Here is a 27,842-nt window from a genome sequence, read left to right as displayed (position 1 = left end):
TGGAAAATGGAAAACCCCCACAAAGCAAGTAGTGACCAGAATCGTATACAGAAACAATTTATTGTAGATTACGTTTGTAGAGAAGTTTGAGAAGATGAATCTGGGCAATTTCTGGACCATATTGTACTTCATCCTGATGCAACTATGTACAGTACTACTGAGTCACAGTGATAGCAAGAAATTTATCCTCTAATACAGCTCCGTTCTTTGGATATATGGAACTATCTGTTTGGCAAACCTTTAAGTTTGAACAGAACTGCGCATTTACACAATTCATTACAGTTTAGAAGATCCAGATCCACCTGGGACACTTGAAACAATCATTGTTATTAAAGTACATTCAGTATGCTAATCTCCAATCAAGTGTTGCTCACTTATGAAAAAGTTCATCTACATGGCCGTCTACAGGCCACTTCAATATTTCTACAGCAGTCAGACAGTAGTACTGGCGCCATAAGTATGTACACCGATGCCTGTTGGGCGGTCAGGAAATAGTTCACTATGTGAACTCCGCCCTGGTCTGCTGCGGTATAGTGTATTGCTATTTTTTAATCCCGGTGATACTGTAGTTCTGTAGGCTGATGTAACAGAAACCGCCAACTACTTGCATGCAACAATGCCCTCACAAGGCCGGGCTCTGTACTCTGTAGAGATCCTTCAGAAACAGGAATACAGTGTAAAAATGGCTTGTGTGAAACTGAGTCTGTGGGACTGTCTGGGTACTGTAGAAATCATAAAGAAGGATTGTTTGTTATTTAAAAAAAAATCCCCTTCCCTTTGTAATTGCTATTCAACAGCAGCCCACCCAAAAAGAGAAAAATTAAATAATCTTTTAACGTTCTTCATCATGACATTGCTCTGGGCTGAACCTTCTTTAGTGCTACCAACATGGTAGCAGTCCAGGAATCAGTCTTGTTCATGTGCCTGGTCTGGCAAAAGTCACACCAAAGGCCATCTTCCATTCAAAAGTCCATTCTATAGTCCAAGCACAGGCTACTTCATTAAGAAAACAAATAACCCAACACATCCCATGTTTCATATAGCAGAAAAAAGGACTTTCCAATGTACATATTAGATGTTTACACATTTACACATTATGAATAGTCACTTATCAGTTCGTTCGGTTTATTCCTAAATGGTTTAGAGGAAGAACCAAACAAGACTGGATTGAATCACGTCAAATCCTTACTTTAAAGTTGACCGACACCATCATCCATCCAGCAAGACTTAAACCCTGCAGGCTTTACTTTTTCAAAAGTCATTCAGGTCAAGAAAAAATCTTCAAGTAGTTTTGAAAGAATGGTTCCAATCGCACCCATCAGACTCTAGTTCAAGTAACTTTTCTTCCTCTCTTGGCCGCGTGAATATTGAACGCATTATTAAGCACAATTTCATTTGTCCTGATGGCCAGGCTACAGGATGCCGATGGCTTGGCGCCTTTTTCCATAGTCCACAGCACGATCTCCTGGAACTTCTCGGTCTTCATCATCTGAAAGACAAAGTAAACAAGAATCAATGTAACAAAGAAGCTTGTGAAATCTGTAGCATAAAACTGGTCACACTGAACTGCTGCCATGCTGGTGAGCTGCTGAGCTGGGGTAAAGTTTGTGATATGGTTTTGGACATATCATTATTACTATTCTTCTTTTTTTTTTCGGCTGCTCCCTTTAGGGGTCGCCACAGCGGATCATCTACCTCCATCTTGCCCTATCCATTGCCTCCTCTACTTTCACACCAACCATCTCCATATGCACCTTCACTACATCCATAAACCTTCTCTGAGGTCTACCTCTTCTCCTTCTACCTGGCAGCTCCATCTCCAACATTCTTTGCCCAATATATCCACTATTCCTCCTCAACACATGTCCAAACCATCTCAACCTGGCCGCTGGCTTTATCTCCAAACTGCTCCACCTTCACTGTCCCTCTGATCTGCTCACTTCTGATCTTGTCCAGCCTTGTCACTCCCAACGAAAATCTCAGCATCTTCATCTCCGCCACCTCCAGCTCAGCCTCCTGTCTTTTAGACAGAGCCCCAGTCTCCAAACCATACATCATAGCAGGACGCACTACTGTCTTGTAAACCTTCCCTTTCACTCTTGCTGCTATCCTTCTGTCACACATTAGCCCTGACATCCGTCTCCACCCACTCCATCCTGCCTGCACCCTCTTCTTCACCACTTTTCTACACTGTCCATTGCTCTGGATGGTTGACCCAAGATATTTAAAGTCATCCACCGTTACGACCTCTACTCCTTGCATCTTCACCTTTCCATCTGCCTCCCTCTCATTCACACACATGTATTCCGTCTTGTCTCTACTGACCTTCATTCCTCTCCTCTCCAGTGCAAACCTCCACCTCTCCAGATTCTCTTCCACCTGCTCTCTACTCTCACCACAGATTACAATGTCATCTGCAAACATCATGGTCCATGGAGCCTCCTGCCTGACCTCATCTGTCAACCTGTCCATCACCATTGCAAACAAGAAGGGGCTCAAAGCTGATCCCTGATGTAACCCTACCTTCACCTTGAAACCATTTGTCACTCCAACTGCACACCTCACCACTGTCTCACTATCCTCACACATGTCCTGCACCACCCTAACATACTTTTCAGCTACACCTGACTTCCTCATACAGTACCACAGTTCCTGTCTTGGCACCCTATCATATGCCTTCTCTAGATCCACAAAGACACAATGCAGCTCCTTCTGACCTTCTCTGTACTTCTCTAACAACACTCTCAGCGCAAAAATTGCGTCTGTGGTACTCTTTCTGGGCATGAAACCAAACTGCTGCTCACTGATCTGAACCTCTCGCCTTAGCCTTGCTTCAACAACTCTTTCCCATACCCTCATGGTGTGGCTCATCAACTTTATACATATTATTACAATTATTTTTGGTTATTTGCTACTAAGAGTAATAAATGGCATAATGATGACAAAAGAACAGTTCTTCCATTTGGTTACATCTCCAAAAAAAAGAAGACGACACCACAGATTACTTTCTTGTTTTGCTCATGCTTTCAGGGTTTGTAAATTCGCATGGTTAATCTTGGATAATGTTCACCTTGATGAATCCTAGATAATGTTCACCTGGATGAATGTTCACTACTGATGGACTTAATTTCTATGTCTTTCACTGATCATCAGGTATTAAACCGGCTTTATGATCAGGTAATATTTCAGGGCTGTTTTGAATCATTTTAATATTCAAGTATTTGTTTGTATTGTTTCCCCCCCCCCCCCAATTTCCTTATTTAGTATTCTTCATTTACCTCTTTAGACCCCACTTGAATTTTACAAAAGGAATACCTGACATTTCACAGTTAGAGGATTCAAAGTTAAAGGCTTATTTATAGGTTCTTTGATATGTCACCCAGTTTCTTTGAAGACTGAGATCATAAAACAGCTAAACTAAAATCTTAAAAAGATTCATGTCTTAAACTTGAATCAATACAATAAATTCAGGCATCTGTTAAATGTATAAACGTGTACCCATTTGCTACTAATTGAAAACTGGAATATTTTGATTAAAAAAAGAACAAGCATGTTTAGAAGAATGGTTAATTATGAAATTATGTAGTACTGTTTGTAACAGTAGTATTGGGAATGAAGTGGTGTTCCTGAAGAAGTATTTCAAGCCTATAAAATGCTGTTCAGGTAAGCCCTACAATTTTTTTACATGCGTTCTGTGAGACCATGGCTTAAGACTGCAGTAGATCACTGAGAAAGGACTGAAGATGAGCACTGTAGCTTTCCAGCAAGGTAGAGGCCAGAGACACTTAACAAAACACAGAAACACACAGTTAATGGAAAATGGCCAAGGTGAAAGAAGTCCAGACAAGTCCAGACCTCTGAATCCCCATTTTACACACCAGCCCTGCAGAAATGGACATCACTCGCACTCACTCGCACTCACTCGCACTCGAAAAAAGATGTTAACACATACAGACATATATGTTGTTATAAGGCTGTTTTCACACATGGTTTGTTGGCCAGGGGTGATTAAGCTCTGTTGATTGTATACATTCATAGATACATGTAGAAATAAACAAACAAACAAACAAACAAATAAACAATTTTTGTCCTGCAAGGCTTCACACAGCTTCATTACACTGTAGGCAAGATGCTTGAGGAAACTGCACTCAAAGTGCAATTATATTTTTTAACTGAAACACAAAGGAAAGCTCTGTTGATCATGCACTTACAGATACTGTAATAATGCAAAAACTGGGTTTCTGCTGAGTGATCTGAGACCAATGTTACAAATGCTTCACGGAGGCAATTATAGTCAGAGACAAGAGCAAAAATATTTTGTGTTATGTGAGCAAAATTGCTCTTTTCAGGAATCTTATTCCAATTTTTAAATAGCAAATGTCTGGGTGGGGTGGTTAATACTTTTTGATGAGTAACGGAGGCTGCCTCTTCAGATGGGTGCTTAACCACACAGTTAACTGGTACAACACCTGCTGCTGATGAGGACTCGTCATTCTACACAAGGTGTATTCACCTCTACAAAATACATTTTCAATGTTTCTGGACCTAGCCTACATCAGCTAGAATAGTTAGCAAAAAAGCTGCACAATCTCTGCCTTCTCCATCACATCCTTGGAATACTGACACCTGGAATGGTTAATCGAATACTCAGTACATATGCACAGCCCTATTCCAAACAACATGGAATGATCTCACTTGTTCATCCCCATTACAATGAATTATCTCCCGAGAATACTTATTCAAAACAGGCACGTTCGGGGGCACACAGGTATGTGTCCGGATTCACTACTGCTAACTCACACGTGTGAAAATGCCCTATAGGTGTGACAGATGATGCTGCAAACAAAATGACTTGTTAAAAAAAGCAAAGCAGAAGCTAGGACAGCACACAGGACAGGCAAAACAGTTAAATGAAGCATGCTTGAAAGAGCACTCACTCAAACCGAACACACACACACACACACACACACACACACACGCTCCCAGCACAGTATCACAGTATATACCGACCTAGACACTCAACCCTTCCCATCAAATCTTTTACTCAAATGGAAGTGCGGTGAGTTAGGGATGTAAATCTCTGACCTCATAATGATTACATTTTTATGAAAGAATTTCAATTCAGAACTATTTTTCCTAAACACACAAATGTGCTAGATTAACTATTAACAATTGCACAGCACTGGAATACAGACGATAAAAGCAAAACACCTATTTTGAGATTTTACACTAGAAAAATAGCTCAAAGTCTGACACATTTTACTGAACATTATTACAATAATTTAAATTCAATTCTAACATTCCACCTTTAGATGGATGCATCACAGAGCATCAATGCATCTTTACACCCCTACTGTAATCTTGCACAAGCAAGGGGGTAGAAGCAGCAGCGGCGGCAGATAGGAGAGGGGAGCAGGAGGAGGAGGAGGAGGAGGAGGAGGAGGAGGAGGAGGAGAGAGGATGGAAGAGCGACGCGGGGTGATGTCCCCCGGGCTCACCTTGGGCGTCTTCCTCACCGCCGTCGCCGTCCTCCTCCTCGTTGTAGGCCAGTTCGGCCTGCTTGTCAGCCTCGTACTCGCCTACATTGCCGTCATCCCCGTTGTAGTCCGCCAGCTTGGAGCCGTGCTGCGGATCTACAGGGGATTCGTTCTCATCAAAGAAGCGGTCTGCAGAGGCATAGCAGGGCCCCGTCAGGAAGAAGGGACAGTAGAAGCAGAAGAGAAAGGGAGAGAGACAGACACAAGGACAGAAAAAGAAAAAGCAAAAGAGGTCAGTTAAGATTAAGAGGGGAAAAGTGTTGGGAACAGAGGCCAGTAAAGGACATGGGTGTGGAAACAGGAAAGGTGAAGTGGGACATCCGTCCAAAGTACTACATTTCTTTCTCCAAATGTAGTCAATTCGCCAAATGTAATTTGACGTGATTTTTATTTTTCTACATCATTTGCAGCAGTCCCTTATATTATGTGAACACGATTATGAATGGACCATGAACTCTTCAAAATTACCTGGGATATTAAAAAACTTGACTTCTTATGTCAAGTTATCATTTTTTATTTTTTATATATATATATATTTTGGACAGCAACAATACTTTTAAATCATCTACTGGTGATTATTAGGTCACCAGTTCAGTTGCTTGTTAACACAAATGGCTAATTAGCCAATCATATGGCCGCAGCTGATCTACTGGGATTTTTCACGCACAACCATGGGAGTTTACAGAGAACGGTCCGAAAAAGGGGAAATATCCAGTGAGCGGTGGTTGTGTGGATGAAAATGCCTTGTTGATGTGAGAGGTCAGAGGAGAACGGGCAGACTGGTTCGAGATGATAGGAAGGCAACAGTAACTCAAATAACCAACCAAAACCTCTGAGGAATGTTTCCAACACCTTGTTGAAAGTGTGCCATGAAGAATTAAGGCAGTTCTGAAGGCAAAAGCGGGTCCAACCTTTTACTAGCAATAAAAATACCTAATAATGTGGCCGTTGAGTTTGTGTGTGTGATGTATATCTATACCTCTAATATATATATATATATATATATATATATATATATATATATATATATATATATATATATATATATATATATATATTAAAGATATAGATATACATCATGCACACACACGTATTCCAACTTTTCAGATATTTGCAACGATGATGATTATTATTAATTATACTGAAGGCATTCATTGAGACTGTAATAAGCTGAATATATACAAAATCATATTTAATAGGTCTGTTGGGAGGTGTCTGTCCCAAACACTAAACCCCACATTCCAGCTTGTAAAAATAACACTTACATACTTTATTTATTTTGTGTCCCTTTCTGATTTCTTTTAAAGTAGAAAGATTTTGATTTACCAGAAGTTTATTTTTTTAAAATTAAAAATATATTAAAAAAACATTCTAGCCAATGTTTATATGTCACTACTGAAGCACAAAGTGTTTTAGTTCATAGGTGGATCTTTATTTTAGCATATTTTAGAACAGAAAGTGAGACTGCATCCCTGTCCATCATGGCCATAAGGTGAGAAGCTGGATCCCACAGTTTGGAAGTAAATGTGTCCCAAAGTCTGAAAATCAATGTGTAACGTTATGAATTGATACTACTGCAAAATATTTTTTGCAATTAAGCAAACTATGATTTAATGAAAAATATTATGATTTAACATGTGTGCAATGGTTCAAAGAAACTAAAAGTCACTACAGCAACACTTACATTTGTTCTTTTGTTTTAAGACCATACACATGATCAAGATACTTAAGCAAAAGAACGAGAGGCAGTGTGTTATCCCGAAAATAACATCTTATACGTGATAACACACAACCTTGAGTGTTCTATTGCTTTTATGCAACAATTAAACAAATAAAGTAAGTAACTGATAAATTGGGTCATAAACATGGCATTTAATATATTTTAATGTTAGCGATTACTTCTGTTACAATTCCTTAACAAGCAGCTTTTTGCTGGGTCACAGTAACGAGTTGCGCTCCCTCGGTGAACAGTCAGCAGTTCATTCTCCAGGTCCTTACACTCGATTCTGAAACGGTCATCACCACTGAGCAAACTTTTCTGGATTTTGCGGCAGTTTTATGGCTCAGACTCTTTTTTTGGTCAGACTCTGAAGTTTAAACTACATCTTTGGTGAATGGTATTTGGTTCATTTCTGGTTAATTCCAGGCTGTTTAGGTTTTCTTCTGTCACAGCTGCCGACTGAAAAGCTGCTCAGTGGTGATGACAGTTTGAGAATTTAGTGTATTCTCATGTGAGTCTGTAGTGAGTCTGACCCAATTGGCTGTTGGTCAAATGTGATCTTAAAAGAATCCTATTCTGTTTGTGGCAAAGAAAGAAGTACAAATGTTCAAATGGCTTGTGCGTCTCCTACAGCTGTCAAACCTGTTGCTTAGCAATAGCGTCTTAGTGGAGTGACGCAATGTTTGTGAAAAAATCGTGATGTTATGGTGAAATAACAGCACGGCTAGAACGTCTCTCAACCAATCAGCTTGCGTGGCGAGAACTGCTGTGTACAGCTTAATTCAAAGTAAGACAATTAGGTCTGTTAAAAGTCCACAGTGAGCTCTGAACTCTAACTTTGAACCAATTTGATAAAATATTTATATGATCCTTGTGTGCCACACTATGTGTCAGTTTTTTAAAGGCTTCCTAGTTTATGGTTTTTCCTTATGAAGTATTTAGAAACCTCTGAAAGACTTTGCGTAGTTTACTGGTGTTCAGTTAAATGTATTTTTATTGTTTGCTTCTTTTTAAGTCTTCAATTATTAATATGATTGATAGCCCTGGGTCTCCCAATTGTTGAGATGGAGGTGTAGGGTGAAGTATAATGGCTATTTGGCCCTTCGAACAGAGATTTTTCAGAGGCTCACTACAAACGAAGTGTTATGAGAAAATTCCCAGAATGCTGTGCGAATCATCGGCAAGATGGCTGCACAAGCGACCAAAGAGACACATAAATGTAAGTATTTCTCTGTTAAAAAGCCGTTGTATTGTAAGATCCATTGTAATACCGTTTACGGTCATTTCCTTCATAACACACTTAAAAATCACAAGTAATACGCTGATGTCTCGGTCACTACCTGGAGATTAAAAAAGCTAAGTTCAGCTTCACATCACCAAAGAATTCTTGGTGGCGATAATAAATAATTGCCCCTCTCTTTGAAGGCGTATGATGCCCTAAATGTATTTAAGCAGTGAGGAGCTGAACTTTACCCTCCTCTGCTGTCACTACAGACTGGCAGGGTCGCCTACAGAGCAACACTAGTAGCTGTTAATGAAGCAATGTAGTTTTTTTGTTTGTGCACTTTTTTTATTCAGTGACTTGTTTGATTGATTGATGCGGGAAACTGAAGTTATGAAGGAATCACGAGCGCCCTGCTTTTCAGTCTCCTTTGGATAAATGACAAATGTCAGTGCGATATACCATTACTGCTATAGTATGGAGACACAGCAGGAAAACATGTCCTGATTATTTTTTCCAGGCTATTTTACATATGATCCACCTGTCCTGTCATGTGACACAAGTGAGCTCACCACAGCTGGAGGCTGCATATTGTAAATGGCCGGAAAACCTTGTATCGTCTGTTTACATAAAAGTCACTGACGACAACTGATGACTTATCCGGTTCTTGAATGGTTCTCCCATTTCATAGGGGCAAGATTTCAACCACTACCCCTTGTAACTCAGTTTCAAGGGAGAAGATTATATTTGAAAACAAGGTGTAGGGGTAAAAATAAGAAATGGGATTGGGCCTGAATGCATTTAAAAGCAATAATGTCTCTTTGCTCTTCACAGAACGAGCAAAGGGTGGGCGTGAGGTTGTCCATTTTGGCAAAGTGAAAGTGCTTAAGCTCCTGAATGAACTGATTAAGATTTTCACGCTACTTCCACACTGGCTATAATTTGATTTGTAGCCCAGTTTGTGCTTTCTGAGATTCTGATCCTTTTAGCATGTGTGGAAAAAGGTCTATTTGCCAAAACTCAGCTGCTCTGTAATCATGGTTGTCGTCACTCCAACAGCAGAGATGACTGTGATTCGTCAGTGAGTTTCTGTCACCTGTAAAGTTCCAAAAATGGTTCAGAGGGTGAAGAAAATAATGTCACCTATCATGATTTGAATGTTTAATTTAATTTAATGTCATCTGAATAAATCACAATCAGTGAAGAAAAGGCCTTGAAGCACCTGAATGTAACTGCTGCACCATTTAAGGTGGAACAGGAAAATTCAAACAAGAAGCTGGCAAAAAAGAAGCCACTTGTTTGAAATCTGAAAGGTAATAAAAGCTTTGTCCCGCTTGCTAATGTTTGTGATAGCAACTGGTTAACTTCGCAAAAGTAGCAATAGCTTGCTAACTTGCTGTTTTTGCTTGAACATTACGTCATGGTATTTGTCTACACAACATTTGTGAAAGGTTTTGTGATCGTGAAAATCTAAAAACAACTAAAAAACAAAACACAGAAGTTTTCTAGCCCAGTGTCATTCGCCTTGGCAATGCATGTCCACAAATTTGAGGAGTGAAGCTTCTGAAGGAGCACTGAAGCAATTAATGTAACAACCTTACTCCAGAATCGTATAGATTTTTCCACTGTCACTTTAAGATGAAGACGCTGTTGCTTTAAGATGAAGAATAACTTAGAAAGGTAAGGGAGAATTAATGGTGAGGTTGGCAAAGGAAGAGTGGAGACAAAGAAAAGACATGGAATGGCAAATGAGAGGAGTAAGTAGAAATGAAGTGAGGGTGGGTGGGGTGGAGGGGGGAAGCAGTGAGGCGGGCAGAGCTGAAGCCAGGCAATACAACTACCAACCCATCAACCTTGTCACACATGCGCACATGAGGGGAGTCGGTGCAGTACTGCTTTAAAATCAGCTTCTGCCACTTATTTGCTTAGGATCATTACTGCTTGGATTAGATGGGGCTGATTCTAGACCAGCACTCACAGACAACACCTGATAAATAAGGGATCAGCAGTGCATGACATGACTGCATATGTTTATAGTTTGGCCTGGACAAACGGAGACATACGCCTGCACACAGATATACACACACACACACACACGCAAACGCACACCCACCCCCTCTGATCTGTACTCACTCTGTCGGTGTCGAATGGGTACAGCGGGTGCAGGGTCTCGGCTGAGATGGGGTTCAATGGGGTTAGGCAGGACCTGTGCAGGGTTTGGTGGAGGAGGCAGCGCTCCCTGGCCCCGCTGGTTATCAGGACCTGGACAGGAACAGATTTACAGGACAAAAATCAGCACAATGGTCGTTCTGAAGTTTTGCAGTCCCAGGGACCTAAAGCACTACACATATTTCTGTATTCCCTGTTCCAACACACCTTCAAGACCGGAATCAGGTATTTTAAAGGGCAATGCCACAGAACGTCACCAACATTTCTGCACACTTAAATGATTAAGTAGTGAACAAAGTCATTCAGAGTGATATGAAATGCTGAGTTCTAGAATAACTAACAGAATTGGAATTGTACACAGTGGTGGTGATAGCAAACAGAGGTTTGAAGAAAGTTATTAGATAAAACTGTTACAAATATGCTGCCTGATACCCGAGACAATATTTTTTACATCTAAAATGCTGGTATAAAATGTAGTCTCAAAATCAATTCATGGCAGAGGCACAGAGACTTTTTTTTAATCATATCAATCAGCATCAATCATTAAGATGTATGTAAACACACAAATTGGTGCACTTCCCCCTTTAACAGCATGGAAATTGCAAACATGAGTTTAGAACATCAGGGACTGGAGTGATATTAGGAAACTCTGGGTTACATGGGAAGAGATGTTGCACATTATACAAAAGGTACACTTTATTGATCTTAAGGAATCAAGTAAAACTCAATGTCCTTCACTAGACAAAGAGACAAGAAATGTTCTCATATCTTTTCACAGTTTTTCCATACTTTCAGCTAAAAAAAACTAAACAAAAAAAAAAACAAAACAAAAAACACTGAAAATCATGCTCCTTTGCATGGAAATTATTTTCTTTCTTTTTTTTAACATCAGCAAAGGAAAGGTAAATTAAGTTAGCAGAATTTCTTAGTAGCAGTCAGAGAAAAACAAAGACGAAAAGGATCACTGCTCAAGACAAATACTTTGATACATTCTTATTTGTTGTGGGATAGAGTCCCAACTCCTCACCCCTTAGTTGTCGACGGTGTTCCCCAAACTCATCTGCTTGGACGGCTGCCTTGTTATCCTCGTCAAACAGTATGGGTTTGTCCACCACTGGCTGGGGCACCTGCTGCTGGACAGGGGCCACGTTGTTCCCCATGCCTTGGCCTGCACCTCCATCCTGGGGAAGGTCTGGGCGGTCCAGTGGAAGATTGTGAGCTACATTGTCCCCAGCTAATGCTCCTGCTCCTGCTCCAGCTCCAGCTCGATCCTCCTTCAGTAAAACGGCTGCCTCCACTGGCTCCATGTGCTTCTGTGTGATTGCTGGCTTCTTCACGGCTGCAGGAAAATTAAAATATATTGAGCCAATAATCTCAAATATGTAATTAGGCATTTGTTAAATGTTTCCATAGAATAGAAAACTAGATTTTCATCGGCACAGTTGAAGAAGGAGAGATTGGTACATGTAACTGACCTACCATAAAACTCAATGTTGTCTAATCCTTTAAATACAAATTCTGCATTTGCAAAAGAGGGCAGTAAAATACTCACCATACCAGCTCCAAAATCCTAAATTGTTACATAACAGACTTAATACATTTATTAGAGAGGGGTAATGCCGACTTTATTAGCACAACCCCAACTTTTTTTTGCCATGCTGAATGATCTACTTTTTTGACAGATGAATCCAGATCATCTTAAACTGAAAGTTTCATAGTGAGCTAACAACCTTAATTTACTTTGTACTGTTGTAGATATCAAAACCAAGCAGCTAGTACAGGTCATGTTACCTACTAGCAAGTTCCAAGTAACTAGCATAGCTATTTTAGGAGTAGGATGACGTAGTGTTTTTACACAGAGGCTCATTTTATTTCCCTTCCTTTGTCTCTACACAGTGCCTGAAGGTAAACTGGCAAATCAGAGCAGAGCTCATGCAATTAGCCCCCCCAAAAAAGGAAAAATAGCATGTTTTATTGTAGGGCCAAATTAGGAGATTGTCAATGGTAGTGTAAAACCGCATCTGGACAATTTTCGCCCTTACCAAAGTCACATACCTTCTGTGCAGATATCAGAAAACAATTTAAAAAGCTGAATAAATGCACTCTATTGCATCTTTAACAGCACAAATACTAGAACGGAAACAGTGTTCCCCATATTTTCACCATTTTCCAGAAAAATATCACCTTAGCATATTTATTAGACTCTTACAGAGAGAAATAAATGGTAATTGTCCTGCTCACAGACTTTCTAGGTGGGGAAAATAACCCATCTCCCCCATGTACACGGGAAGAGTGTTGTATGTGAGCCAATTGATCTGGCATTCATTGGTTCATTTTTTGCATATCCAGGTCTACTACACTGAACTGTCTCCTTGTTAAAGAAAAAAAGCCATCTTGTCATGATCTACCTGTCGTTCCCTAAGCAAGTGTTTCAGGTAACTGTGACAGAGCAACTACACAAACTGGAATTATTCAAAAAACAGAATACAATTCAGCTAACAAAACAGATGGTGAAATGCTTTACAGACTGACTAGAACAAAATGTCATTCAGATTGATCTGGCAAATATTGAAAAAGCTAAGCTGAAACTAATATTGGCTCTGCCTGTAACACAAAAAGCTACCTTTTTTTGGCAGAAGAAACTGCTAATAATAGAGCACTGATTTTGATACAATATTAAGCGCTTCTTTACTTCTCTTTTTATTGCAGAACTGCTGTATAGTACAATAGCATGAAAATATTCATGATTGTAATCGCAAATAATTTCACGGCTGTGTTTTGACCACAGGAATGTCTCGATCATCACAGCTGTTATAACACATTCCCTTTGCGTTCTACTGTCTTAAAAGTACTTACCAAAGCGTATATCATCGTTCTTTCCCACTTCACTGTCCTCAATGCCAGGCATGCCAGCATCACTCCCTGGTTTGACCATTTCCTCTGTGATTGACAAGAGAGAGATAGAGTGATTAAGATTCACACTGTTCACCAGGAAGAATATAACTTGTTTATTTTAATATTCACTGCCTTTTATAAACTACTGCAAAAGATACTGAAGAAAACATTAATGATGATCTGTAATTCTGTGTTACGTCAAAGGGAACAGTGGAAGTAAGTACAGACAGGGCACAGACACTGGAAGGAGTATGCCTTGGGTACAGCCTCAAACTGGCAACCTCCAGGCCCAAGAGTAGAGACCAGTTCCCAGCACTGGTAATGAACCAAATTTAGTATGCATCTGCACTATAACTATGCAATACCTTTCAGGTCTGGGTTGTCATGCTGGTGTGTGGCCTCTGTGTGGCGCTCTCCTCCAGCTTCTACCTCTGTACCTCCCTCTGCTTGACCAGCCACTGCACCAGCTTTACGAGAGTCCAATACGCTCTGGAGAGCAAGATGTATGAACAAACAAGAAAAAGGAAGGGAAGAGAGAGAGAGGGACAGTCAATAAGACATGCATCCACAAGGAATGAAATGTGAAAGCAGCCTATTAAAAATGAAGCAGACACTTATACCTGTCTGAGTTTGGCAGCCTCCTTCTCCATCGTCTTCTTGCTTTCGTCATACTCATCTTTAAGCTGTGCTATCTGTCGTCCGCACTGCAGGCTACAACACAAACACACAAAGACAAGCAGATAAAACCAATACAGGTAAACATGAGGAAAAAATAGACTTGAAACAGTCGTTCCTACAGAAATATGTTAAATCAGTTTGATTGTGTTGAACTATCTGAAACCAACAATGGCTTGGTGAGCCATCTTTTAAAGGAACAAATGTAAGCTCTCGATTTTAAATCTCAAATTCAAAACAGAACAAGGTGTTATATTTCATGAGAAATGATGAATCTTACTGTCTCTCCAACAGTCTGTAATGAGTGCTCAGCCTCACCTCTCATACTCCAGCTTCCTCTCCAGATTTGTGCTGTTCTTCTTTACCTCCCTCAGCTGGTCCTCTTGCCTGATAATTTCCTGCCTCAACTCTTTCACTTGCTCTGTATATACAAACACAAACCCTGTGAGCAAGACTTACAACTTGCCTTATAATTAGGGTTATGCTTGGTTATAAAATATCAGAATTAGCTGGCAGTTTTTTGTATTTATACAAGAAATATAAGCATGACACTGAAAAGCAGTTATGGTGGTGCAAGTAAGCAGCACAGATAGCAAACAGCACCCTCTTGTGCTCCACTCTTACCTTTCAGCCTGTGAATTTCAGACATTTGGGCTGTGACATCACTCTGCAGTTTCATCTGTGAAACAGAAGAGGAAGGTGATAGAAGTTAAACGTGTGGTCTCGGATCATTACAGACCATAAATTCATGCTTAAATCTACTAAAGTCCTGTCATTTACCAAGTATTATACAGTATTTGTATCTGGGAAAATTTCAAGTAACATGGTAATTTGACAGAATCGGTCAATGCTCTTTATCATGGTTTACTGAAGCCTTTATCTACTCCAACACTTTGTTTCCATTTGCGGCTTTTGAATGACCGGCAGTCTGATGTGGTATGTATTGATCTGTGGAAAGCCTGAAACAAAACACTGTAAAGTATGTCTATGTGTGCAATTATAACTGCAGCGGACTGCCTCTTTAAAAGGATGGAAGGCTGAAGTAGTTATTCTTATGAACAGAATAATCTGATTTAAACTGGATCTTCTTAAATGTTATGGACTATGGGCTATGGTCTATGTAGTTATTTGCACCATGAATTTAGGCACACAAACTCAAAATAAAAACCGTAATAAAGCTGCTGCACAGCCCTGTTCACAGGACGCAAAGACCAGACACAAAGCCCATAAGCAACCACAGCATTTAGGTAGTTTGCTTTCCTTTGTCTGAGCTCCCCTTCCCACATTGTTACATGCTGTAGATGTTTTCTCTCTCTCTCTCTCTCTCTCTCTCTCTCTCTGTCTGAGTGTTTTCAGGTGGACGTTGTTGCTGCGTGACTGATGTCTCGATTTTCCCAGCGTATGATTGGCTGTTCCAGTTGGTGCCAGTTATAAAAAACCTTCGATGTCGGAGCAACATGGAGCAGTTTTTTCTTGCCAGTCGACAGACCAGTTATTGCTGATTTACTGTCCTACAGGTACCTGTGGGCCAGTGAAGACATTATTGTAGTTTTGTTTCTTTTTTTTTTTTTTTTTAGAAAGGAAACGTAGGGGTAGCTTGCCCTTTTGTTTGATATGTTGGACTTTGTTTATTGGTAGTGTAGTAAGGGTAGTGTTTTTGTAATTTCTTTTCCTTTTCTTTTGTTAGTTTACCTAGTTATGTTTTGTTATAAAGCTGTTTTTGTTTGTTATTTTGAGCCTTGGGCCTCCCTGAAATTGTTTCCTTCATATTTTGTTTTTCTTATTTCAGTGGATTGCTGAGAATAATTTTAATGACTGAATGAAAGTGCAAAGCATTGAATAAATTGTCAGATCTGTATGTAATGTGTTTACTATCATTATTATTTGTTAATTGGATTTTTTTTTTTTTGTTCGGGTCTGGCGTCTGGGTGGGCAGTCCTGCTTCCTTTTTGTGCGTCTTACCCCTAGGACACGTAACACACATACACACATGAGGGAAGAAGAGGCCACAGCTGGCAGACGAGAGACGAGGGATCAGGGCAGCTTGAGATTTGACTCTGCCCTCAGTTATCTCCATAATGTTACTGTATCCTGAAATTTCTTGCCAAGCACAGCAAAACTACCACACAGCTATACCCAGGGGAAACTGGACAGAAAAGTGAAGGAGACTACTGAAAACAGCTGAGCTGAAGAGGGTGAATTAAACCACACTCAGACAGTAGGGAGTGTATGGAAAGAATAAGGCACTAGTTTAATGAGTTAGCTGCTTCCTGAAAGTATCATCTGCTCTCACCAATCTGCTGCAGTGTAGGAGGTGGACCCTCCTATTCAAATTAAAGGTCTGAAATGAGTCAGTTACGAGACAAATCACACATACCATTTTAAATAAGGAGTACTCAAACCTGCTCATGGTGATCCATCATTCTGGAGAATTTAGTTCTAACCCACCTAACTCTAATGTTCAGATGCTCCTGAAAGGCTTTCTTGAACTAAATCAAGAGTGTGACATTAGGGTTGACATCCCAGGTTTTGACACCCCTGTTATAGGCTAACCAGCTTTACCTAATTCAGCTCAATACCTCAATACCTCAGGCTCTGTATTTTATTAATCTAAGTTGTACTTGTGCAGTAAATGCTGTAAACTAGTAGTTGCCAAGTTAGGAAATACATAAAATCTGAAGAAACATTTGATTTATCTTCATCAAGAGCACTGCATGAAGAGCAGTACTAACATCGCTCTGTAATTGCTGGAGAAACATATCCCAACTAACCACAGATATAAATGCTTTCAGCCAGTTTTCTGGGCAGATTTCGGACTTTTACAGGAGATAGTTTAGTACTGGAGCATTTTTCTGTGTAGTGAATATATTTAGATTCAGCTAACACAAAAACTAGCACTGATCTGTTAGCCAGTTGACTGCTGTTCCGTGCTAGATAACTATACATACATACGAAATCATTCTCTGAGGATTTCATAAGTGATTTACATCTTAACTTCAACATTCGTTTTGAAGTTGCAGGTGAGAGCTTTGACAGTGTTAGGGCCAGTTCTTCTACACCGTATTCCAAGTTATTATGCAAATGATATTTTTCCCTGATTTTCCTAAATGGTCGATGCAAATGAGTCACTATAATTAAAAGTCATCACCCGTTAGAGTATAAATAGAATTTTATGAAACAAACCTCCCAATGATAACAGTATATTCTTCAAAAATAAAAAAAAAACTCAAAATGCACTGCTCCAAATTATTATGCACAGCCGAGTTTCAAAACATTTGATAGGTTGTAAAGAACTGAAAATGGTAATTTGTTGAATTTGCAGCATTAGGAGGTCACATTCACTGAAATCAAAAGCTATTTCAATCAAAAACATCCTAACAGGTCAAGTTACATGTTAACATAGGAACCTTTCTTTGATATCACCTTCACAATTCTTGCATCCATTGAACTTGAGTTTTTGGAGAGTTTCTGCTTGAATTTCTTTGCATGATGTCTGAATAGCCTCCCAGAGCTGCTGTTTTGATGTGAACTGCCTCCCACTCTCATAGATCTTTTGCTTGATGATACTCCAAAGGTTCTCTATAGGGTTGAGGTCAGGGGAAGATGGTGGCCACACCATGAGTTTCTCTCCTTTTATGCCCATAGCAGCCAATGACACAGAGGTATTCTTCGCAGCATGAGATGGTGCATTGTCATGCATGAAGATGATTTTGCTCCGGAAGGCACGGTTCTTCTTTTTGTACCATGGAAGAAAGTGGTCAGTCAGAAACTCTATATACTTTGCTGAGGTCATTCTCACACCTTCAGGGACCCTAAAAGGGCCTACCAGCTCTCTCCCCATGATTCCGGCCCAAAACATGACTCCACTACTTCCTTGCTGATGTCGCAGCCTTGTTGGGACATGGTGGCCATCCACCAACCATCCACTACTCTATCCATCTGGACCATCCAGGGTTGCACGACACTCATCAGTAAACAAGACTGTTTGGAAATTAGTCTTCATGTATGCCTGGGCCCACTGCAACCGTTTCTGCTTGTGAGCACTGGTTAGGGGTGGCCGAATACTAGGTTTATGCACCACAGCAAGCCTTTGAAGGATCCTACACCTCCAGAGGCACCAGCAGCTTCAAATACCTGTTTGCTGGTTTGTAATGGCATTTCAGCAGCTGCTCTCTTAATCCGATGAACTTGCCTGGCAGAAACCTTCCTCATTCTGCCTTTATCTGCACAAACCCGTCTGTGCTCTGAATCAGCCACAAATCTCTTCACAGTGCGATGATCACGCTTAAGTTTTCGTGAAATATCTAATGTTTTCATACCTTGTCCAAGGCATTGCACTATTTGACGCTTTTCGGCAGCAGAGAGATCCTTTTCCTTTCCCATGTTGCTTGAAACCTGTGGCCTGCTTAATAATGTGGAACATCCTTCTTAAGTATTTTTCCTTTAATTGGGCTCACCTGGCAAACTAATTATCACAGTTGTCTGAGATTGATTTCAGTGATCCAAAGAGCCCTGAGACACAATACCATCCATGAGTTTGAGAAACAAAAAAATTAATCTTTATGACACTTCAATCCAATTTGCATAATAATTTGGAACGTGGTGTACATCTAATGTCAACAAGGAAACCACATCTTTCACTATGGCAAAAAAGTCAAGGATGTCAGTCAATATTGTGGGATGAATGTCAAAGCAGTAATCATATTTAGCGTTAACAATGATTACAGTCTTTAACAGTTTTTCCTCCATTTCAGGACTACATGTAGTGGTGAAGTGTCTATCAGATTCTGCAATCAAATGATCAATTAAGTTTTAAGGATCAACACTATACCTCACCACTGAAGATCTGAGATGTATTCTTCCCCTCAGTTTTTTTCATTTCATTGCTTTTTCCTAACTACAGTACCCAGATGAAGAGATTCATGTGGAGAGCCAAAAAGAGGGGAAGATGAATAAAAAACAATTATTTATTTCTTTGTCACAATGAGAAAAAAAAAAAATCATTTCAGGGTCAAATTTTACTATCCGAGAAATGGGATCAATAACAAAAAAATTAAAACGATACACAGCCCTACTTATGGCTATGTTTAAAATATTGACATGGCAATATATTGTGAATAAGCCTGTATCAACACGCATATGGACACAGTGACAGCTGTATCGATATTACTACAAATACTGTCCAGTTCTGTCTTTTTCTCTAGATATCAACGTTTTCTTATTTCTAGTAATATCTGAGCTCAATAGCCATTACTCTAACTTATTTGTATTAGCAAAAATACATTCTCTAAGCAGACAACAAAGCACTTCTGCTAAATGCTGTAAATGTATAATTTTACTTTTACATGACAAGAGAAACAGATACTACACTCTAGTGTGACGGCACAATATTTTACAGCATCCAGCACACAGTGAGAATGTTTGAATAGTTCAGATATGGCTCTTTATTTATTATTATTTGTATAAAAAGTGTGGTACCGTGGACCGGGTAGTCTGGAGGTACCTCATAAAATAGCAGCTGTTTACCCGAAAAAGCACATCCACAAAGAGGTACGAGTTCAACCCCCAGTTGTTACAACTGTCTCTGCACTGAGCCTTTAGAAGGCTGGTGATAGGTAAGGGTGACTTACCTTATCACAAAAAGCTTTTGGTGAAAAAAATAAAAAAGCACCGTTCCAGTCTTGCCTGGTTTCACACTTGTTCCTTTAGCATGTCAGGTGTTCAGTATACATGGAGCACAAAGTAAAGCTCACTCATTGGTTTATCATTTGTTGTTGTGTATGAATGCATCCTTCACTAACTGTTAGATTAGTCGATTACTGTCGTTAAGGCCTGTATGATCCTTGTTTGTTGTGTTTTCTAGTTAGTTTACATTTCACAGATGTGATTTGGTTTTCAGCTTTACTGAGTTATTTTTTTTTTTTAGCTTTTTACTGTGGTTAGCGTTAAGCCACTTTGCATTTTGATTACATGTCTGTACAGTTACTTTGTGCAGTAACACTGACACACTTATAAAAATTACATTGATACCAACATTCTGATACCGACTTAAACCATGTGATGTAGGCCAGGTGTACATTGTAGCGCTAATGAAAAACACATTGAAAAAGAGTCTACTCACACAGTGTCACTAACCATGTGACAGTCAGACACAAAGCCACTGGTCACTATAAACATCCTGCATTCATATATTCCCACCAGACCTGCACTGTGTATTTCCAGACCGTTTTAAACACAGTCACAGCCACGTCCCCAATACAAGTGGCGACACAGGCTAGTGAGATGGAAACAAATTAGCTTGTACTCAGTACTTGGTGCTCAGTGTTTTTTTATTAGCTTGCTGTGCTTAGTATATAGCCACTTAGCATTTTGATTACACGTTTGTAGATCTGCTTCAAAGAAGCGCTGTTAAATTATTAGACAAACGGCTTTCCTGATAATCATCTGTAGACAGAGCTGTTCGCATAGGCTGCGTTTCACATAGCAGGGATGGAGCATTTTCGTACGGTATATAAATCATAGTCCGTACACAATGTTCTGCTCAAACATATAGCATGACTCCGTGTATGAACACTGTATGTATGGCTTCAGAGGACAATCAGCTACAGCTCAACCAGTCAAGACAACACTTCACACGCAAACTTCTCGGCTGTGTTAGCTGTAGATGTGATTCCAGCTGTCACAGAGCTACAGAGACTGTTGTTGAAACTACAGCTGTACAGAAGTGCTTTTCTGACAAAAACAAAACCCACTCATTCTAGGTATGTTACTCAGTATTGTACTAGAGATAAAATTGCAAAGTACTAAAAATAAGCACTTATTTGGTCTGAAGAAAAAAAATGTTATTGATGCATCCATAACATGCATCCTCTCTGTGACCATTTCCATGACCTTAATCTCCAGATGCTTCATCTAAAAACTAAAAACGCGGTTTAATATTCAATCGTGTGAGGTCCTATTTGAATACCCAAGAAAGCAGATGCTATGATGAGCTTGGACATCAATGTATACCAATTACCCTCCCCAGGTTTGTTTCAGACCTGTGGGAAACACACACACACACACAAAAAAAAAAAAAAAAAAAAAAAAAAAAAAAACCTATAATGAGCACTAACAACACAATCAGTACGGTCTTTGTAACAAATGCCCAATTTGGTCACTGATGATATCTGACAGTATGATGATATCTGACCACATGACATTGAAGAACACACGACAACCCCTAATACCTTACTGATTAACTAACATACTGATGGACACTCATACAAATCATTCCTCAATCATTTGATCATAAGTTCTACTAAAATATTAGAAGTGAACGTTACACGCTGCAAGAAGCTGGTGTGTGTTTAATGTAGTCTTGCTCCCCCAAGTGTTGCAACAGAGCATTCAGGTGTCTGTCCACATGCAACACTAGCAATATAAACAATACAATGTATGGTCAGAGACATGAATCAAACTGGGGTTAGCAGCTATAACAAGCTAATATAACGCAGCTGGAACAAAACCTTGCACCTTCAAAATGGCAACTTGACAGGAGAAGGAAAAAGCTACCTTACTTTTGATCCAAATCAAAGGAATCAGACAAGTAATTTTGAGCCATATCTTTTGGTCCATTCATTGTGAAATTAAAAAAAATGTAAAGGGCAAACAGCATTTTTAAACTGTGTCAAAAAGTAAAAAATAAAATAAAATAAAAAAAAAAAAAAAAAAAAAAAACACACATCAAAAACACAGAATTTGTTTTGAGGTTTTGTTCCAACTGCAGATCTCTGGTTTACTTTCCCATCTTTTCACAATTCAAAAGCACAAAGTTTGCAGGATATTATCAGTTCTCATATTTTTCAGGTGGTTTCCATGACTGGGCAGTGAATGGATACACTAAAGGAAACACAAAAAAGCCCACATATGGGAGATGTTCCTGAGATGAAGTGCAGGCAGGAGAGCAGGTGTTGTAATTTCAGCATTAGTGAGTAGGATGAGAGGTGTGACCCCACAGAAATTACAACAAGTATGCAAACACTCTCAAAAGGGCCACTGAGCTCTTCCTTGTCACATGCTTCACTGCACAGCAGACCAGACAACGAGACGTTTCCAAACAGGCTGGTTGACATGTTTTCACCCCAAGAATGTATGTTTGATAGGAACAAAAGTGCACGTCTTCAAAAAGCCACCTTATTATTCTGATTCCTGCCCACTGCAAAAACCCCAAGCCTGCATTTTCCATTAAACAACCTGAACTGCAGAATCGCAATCTCCAAGGCTTTTATTTCTGTTAACGTATCAGTGAACAAGCAAACCTAAAGCACAAAGGTCCTTGTACAACACATAAAAATGTATCATTGAATAAGACGAATAACCCTTTGTTGATTTCTGCAGTTTACTGTAACACACAACGTGACCATAAAAACGGCCTCCCAATAAACTTTCACTCTTAAAGATTAGCTATCTGAATAGCACAACAGACTTTGACAATGAAGAGAACCATTTACAGATAATACAAAGTAATTCAGGGCAAACAGTCATACATGCTACAGCTGGAAAGTAAGTAGTGAAATAGGCTTTTTGTTGACAACAGCTCTTTACTGTAAAAAAAAAAAGGGGGATCTTAATATAGAGACGTAAATCCTCAGCCAATGAGTGAAATAAATGAAGATAGCACTGACACAATTCTGTCCTGTGCACACAATGTCTTTGTACTATAAACTTTGTCTATATGCACTGCAGTTTCGAATCCAACATATCCTGTTTAGGTTTGGCAGCGAATCACATGAACTACCTTTATATCCTTGTGTAAATGCAAATATCTTGTATAAATTACATGTCAGGCATTTTTTTCACCAGGTAGACCAGCATAATCCTTATTTTTGGGCTTAAGCGCTAAATGCAGTGTGCCAGATCACCAGTGCGCAAGATCAGTGTTATTTAGTTAAATCAAAACTTACGGAGACACCCACAAGTAATGTAGGGTAACCTAGTGAAATCTGAAACTCCAAATTGCAAACTGAAAACTGCACTCACGATATGTGTACGATAAATACTGGGACAGTGTTACAGCCATCGTCTTTGTGTGTGTGTACACATATATAAACCACAGACAGGAATGAAAACTAGTCGTTTACCTATAATAATACAGTCTGGGCTACATAACCTTTTGGTGGATTCCTTCCTTCACAATAAACGGTACTTGAAATCGCCTGACGTGGCACAGATGACTAGCACTGCACAGATCGTCTGGAATACAGACGAGATTACAGAGGATTCGCTGACATGGAGCAAGACCCTGTCTTCTTTAACAAGAGTGCAACAACTCCAGCCATCAGCTATAATACTGAAACGTTTGCAAAAACTCCACATTTCCAAATTCTTAGGTTAAAAAACAAACTGTGTTCATCTGAGAGTGGAATCTGAGAGGGTCTCCATTTAAAACAGAAGGCTATGCTTAAAACTCAGCCAAGCCAATATGCCACAGTGGAGCTTGCTAATGACACAGCACACACAATCCCTTGTGCAAACATCCGTGGACCGAAAGCATACAATTCCTATGAAAGGACACTCCCCCTCGGCTGTTGTCCCCCAACTCTCTGAGGCAGTCCAAGACGCATATCAATACACCCCGAGAACAAAGGAGGGAGAGCAGGCTGTACCAGAGGGCTTGAGCGGTCAGGAAACCGTTGGGGGCTTTTGTGGCTTCCCCAGCCCTGGCTACACAGATGGGTCTCAGCCAGGTCACACAACCACAGGGAAGCCTGGGGCTTATGGCCACAAAGCATGACGAAGTAGGAGAACTTCCTCAGTGCTGCTTTTCAGCATAGCAACTATAAGTGACGCGGTGAGTATATTTGCCCTGAGCATTCCTCAAAAAAGCTGAGCAGACTGCCTGGCAGTGTGGCTATGACGACCATACTCATTCCTACAATACATTTACCTTTTGAGGGGATGCCTAACCACACAGGAACCACAAGAAGAATGAAGCATCATGAAAAAGGTGTTGTAGCAGTGAAGTGCAAACTCAGAGGAAGGGCAATGTGAGGGAGACAAGCCGCCTGCATGGTTCCCATAGTCAGAATGCAAGAAATGCAAGCAAATTTGAGAAACTGCACAAAATTGCTCAGTTAAAAATGATTAAGACTAAAAAATTAGATTAAAATGATCTTTTTTTGTTTTAATGCCTTGAATGTTTTTTATGCTTTACAAGTCAGTGAACAGTGAACACATGGGGCCTGTGTTATAGACACAGCTGCCGGTAAACGCATCATAAATCACTGTCACTATCAATGGGACATTAGTTTACATAAATTAAACTGCCCTGTATAGACAAACAAAGAAAATAAGGGTTCTCTTCACAAGCAGTTTAAGGCTTTAAAATACACAGCAACACCTGAAAAAGAAGTGGGAACTGAACTGTTAATATCTAAATAACATGGATATAAATTCTAATGAATTCAACTGAAGGTGAACTGATTTAGTAAAAATTTAAGGAATTTTAAATTTTGTAACATGTGACCCTTATGTTGTGTAAAATGTCACAGCCCCAAAACTCAAAAATATTACTTCAAGTTCCCCTATTAAAATCACCAAAATTTGAATCCTAAAATGAAGGTGAAGAGTTCAACATTCAAAATATCAACATTTTGGACGCAATCAGACGCTGTTCTAGCTAATCTCAAAGTCCCTCTGAAAAACTGGCAGCAACAGGACAGATAGAACCCAAAATTCAAACTGCACAAAATTCATAGCTATTCTGTTCAAAAAATACCAATTAATAGTCAGACCTTTCCGTCCCTCCTGTGAATTGCTTTCACAGTAATTCAAATGGTGGTGCTGATAAGATGGTTCTGACCAGGAAGAGGCAATACTTCTCCCGTGATCATAAAATAAACAATCAGACCATGCACCCTGAACCTCCAGGTGAAGTTTGACTGGTGAACCAAGTCAATGGACCTGCCCATTGTGCAAATACACCAAGGCTGAAACAAAGTAAAAGGTGAAGAATAAAACTCTCGGTGCACTTTCAGTGGACAATATGATCCTCATTTCTTATTATTTTGATGTTTTACCTCACAATATGCTTTTCAAGCCTATGGATAGTCTCAGAATCATAACCAACTGCAATTTCTGTTAAAATAGAGTGCAGTACATAAAAAGCTCTCTCCTAAAACTGATAGCAGTTTTTCACTGTGCCAATACAGGTGCACTGTGTCTGTTCCAGCTCATCAAATCTAGAGCTGGGCAATATGACAATAAATTCATCATTACCGTGATAACTTACATCGCAATATCTTACAACATGATTTTCTAAATGCGTCATGGATATCGTCAATACGTAGAAACAAATTATCAACTGCATGTTTGTCTAAAAAGAGCATTATTAGTCCTGTTTAACTTGTTTGAATACAAATAACCAAATTCACAGCCTTTGATAGCATTTTTAAAATGTGGTGCTACCTCTTAAAAAACACTGCGACATATTTGTATCATAAAAAAACTTCCTGAAGTATCTATATTTGCCTGGAGACTGAAAAGTAGGAAACTTGAATGCAAGCTGTTAACCAAAATACACAGACTGGCTTGTGAGCAAACCACACTCTCCCAGTGCCCACCTTTTCATCGGTGCACTTCTTGAACAGCGCGTCCCTGGCCTGCAGTTTGCCCTCCAGCACGCTGTAATCTCCGTCCTTCTGGTCGATCTGCTTCCTGTGCGTGTCCACCTGCAGCATTAGCTCGGAGTTGCGCTTCTCCAGGCGGCTCCGCGCCGCGTCCGTACGCTTCACTTGTGTCTGCGCCTCGGCCAGCTCGTCTAACAGCCGTCCGTGCTTGGTCGACACCGTCCAGTAGTTATAAGCCAGCACGACGATCACCACCATCAGCGCGATGGGGACGATGGAGGGCAGACGCGCGCCGCGCCGGTTCGCGCCGAACCCGACCATGGCGAAGAGTGGAGGAGGGAAAAAACAGAGATTTGCTCCCGGATCGCTTTACTTTATACACGCCGCCTCGTCAGCTTTTTACTGCCACTCTTCAGTCTGGTAGCTGAATCAAATCAGCCGTTTAAATAACGCACATCTTCCTTAACGCGCTAAACGTGTCCCCTGATCCGTTTGGTCAACGTCAACATGTCTTGACAGCAGCAGTTATTTCCTCTCCTTCCGCACAGTTGGCGAGTGTCGTTTCTTTTTTTCCTCGTTTGCATTCATCCAACGCCTGTCAGTGGATGAACTGCACCACCACACAGCGACGTGGCCTAAACTCAAATGCTCTCAGTAGCCAGCAGCTCCAACAGCCCCGACGACTGTTACATATACACATACATGCGGTGTAATCTCCTCAGACCATCTCATAAACTTCATACAGCACTCTCACTCGCTTTTCACTAAACTATGTGTGCTGTGGCTTATATATCAGCAAGAGGATCTCTGCTTAGAGTCGAGCTGCGATTACAGGTTACCTTACCGATAAAAAGCACAGAAGTAACCAGAGTTGTCTTAAATTCACCGTCCAGACGAGAAACGGTTGCGTGGTGACAAGAAAATAAATAATCTGTGAGGCTATTCAGGCATCAGCTCACAGCATCCAGGCTAACTAGCTTACGCTAGCTTCGTCGCTATCCAGCTCTCAGTAGCTGCCAAAGAGAAAACTAGGACCAAATATCCAGTATAATTTCAAAAGGAAATTAATATGAGACATCGAGCATAACCGCAAACACTCACTTGCATGAACTAAAACGCCCGCCTTGCCCTAAAACATCTCCTCTCGCTGCTCCACATTAGCCAGCGTGCTAACTGCCCAGCACTGCGTTACTTAGCGCCCACAGTAAACCACGAATGAAGGAGCTCGGTTTTTGCCCTCTAACACCAAAACCGCAGCTGTGGCCAGGCTGCCTCCGGTATATAACAAAGCGTAGATATTTTAACGGAACTAGAACCGCGTATATTTATAGCAAAGGTTAATTTAAAAACCTCGAAAATGTGCTTTCCATGGAAGAGAATCTCAAGCTGCCTGAGTCGAGACGTCTCGAAAGCCCTGAGAGTCGAGCAGGTCGTCCAGCGTGTCAGGTTCGTTGGACGTGACTGACAAGCGCATAGCCCAATCGAATCAAGCGATGGTGGAAGTTGGACGTAGTTGATTGGTCTGTTGCCAAACTGCCACCTCAGCTCGCCTGTGATTGGACGTTACACAGAGGGAGTGGATCGGCCGTATTTAAAGGGGAAATTCACAATTTTTTTACATTTCTGAATAATTCAGTCATTTAGATGTAAATCGAGTCATCGAGTAGTTTGATTTGAAGCTGTTCGTTGTGGAAAAAAAACTACCGACATACATATGTATTTACTGTAGTGGTGACACGAACCAGGGGTCACAACACGAATATGTCCATTTCATTTACTATCCAAAACCACCAGCACACTTGCACGCGTCTTCTATATGTAACGTTGATGGTAAAATCGTGATAAATTTGGGGGAAAAAAGTTTTCTCTGGGGACTATTTTGCCTTACAAAACCCAGCACGTACCCCTCCGCAATTAGTATTCAAAAATACACGGACTAAAATACATTTTAAGTCAAAGCGTTATCAAAAAAATCAGGCAGTGTATTCATAACCATTTAATGTAATACCTTTCTG

At 40.2% G+C, this 27,842-nt stretch overlaps 1 protein-coding gene across 2 annotated transcripts; it reads right to left on the bottom strand.

The window, feature by feature from the left end:
• Positions 1-41: 41 nt before the first annotated feature.
• On the bottom strand, positions 42-27,258 carry golm2 (golgi membrane protein 2). Of its 2 annotated transcripts, XM_017702716.2 has the most exons (10): positions 25,822-27,258; positions 14,843-14,897; positions 14,537-14,639; positions 14,164-14,254; positions 13,909-14,032; positions 13,505-13,588; positions 11,676-11,987; positions 10,613-10,741; positions 5,499-5,666; positions 42-1,489 (listed from the first exon to the last, which is right to left on the bottom strand). In XM_017702716.2, exons 1-10 carry the CDS (start codon positions 26,146-26,148, stop codon positions 1,413-1,415), a joined length of 1,470 nt encoding a protein of 489 aa, XP_017558205.1. In that variant the 5' UTR covers positions 26,149-27,258; the 3' UTR covers positions 42-1,412. The 2 variants fall into 2 exon arrangements, with proteins under 2 accessions (XP_017558205.1, XP_017558206.1); XM_017702717.2 differs by lacking the exon at positions 5,499-5,666.
• Between the last annotated feature and the right edge of the window lie 584 nt (positions 27,259-27,842).

Source organism: Pygocentrus nattereri, chromosome 25 (genome assembly GCF_015220715.1).
Source record: "Pygocentrus nattereri isolate fPygNat1 chromosome 25, fPygNat1.pri, whole genome shotgun sequence".
NCBI lineage: Eukaryota > Metazoa > Chordata > Actinopteri > Characiformes > Serrasalmidae > Pygocentrus > Pygocentrus nattereri.
This window is presented reverse-complemented; position numbering and strand designations above follow the sequence as displayed.

Excerpts from the sequence above, each read along its gene's own strand:
- golm2 (XM_017702716.2), bottom strand. The coding sequence starts at position 26,148 with ATGGTCGGGTTCGGCGCGAACCGGCGCGGCGCGCGTCTGCCCTCCATC. Across the intron at positions 14,640-14,842 it reads TGAAATTCACAGGCTGAAAG|AGCAAGTGAAAGAGTTGAGG; the intron begins GTAAGAGTGGAG and ends TTGTATATACAG. Across the intron at positions 14,033-14,163 it reads AGGCTGCCAAACTCAGACAG|AGCGTATTGGACTCTCGTAA; the intron begins GTATAAGTGTCT and ends CTTGCTCTCCAG.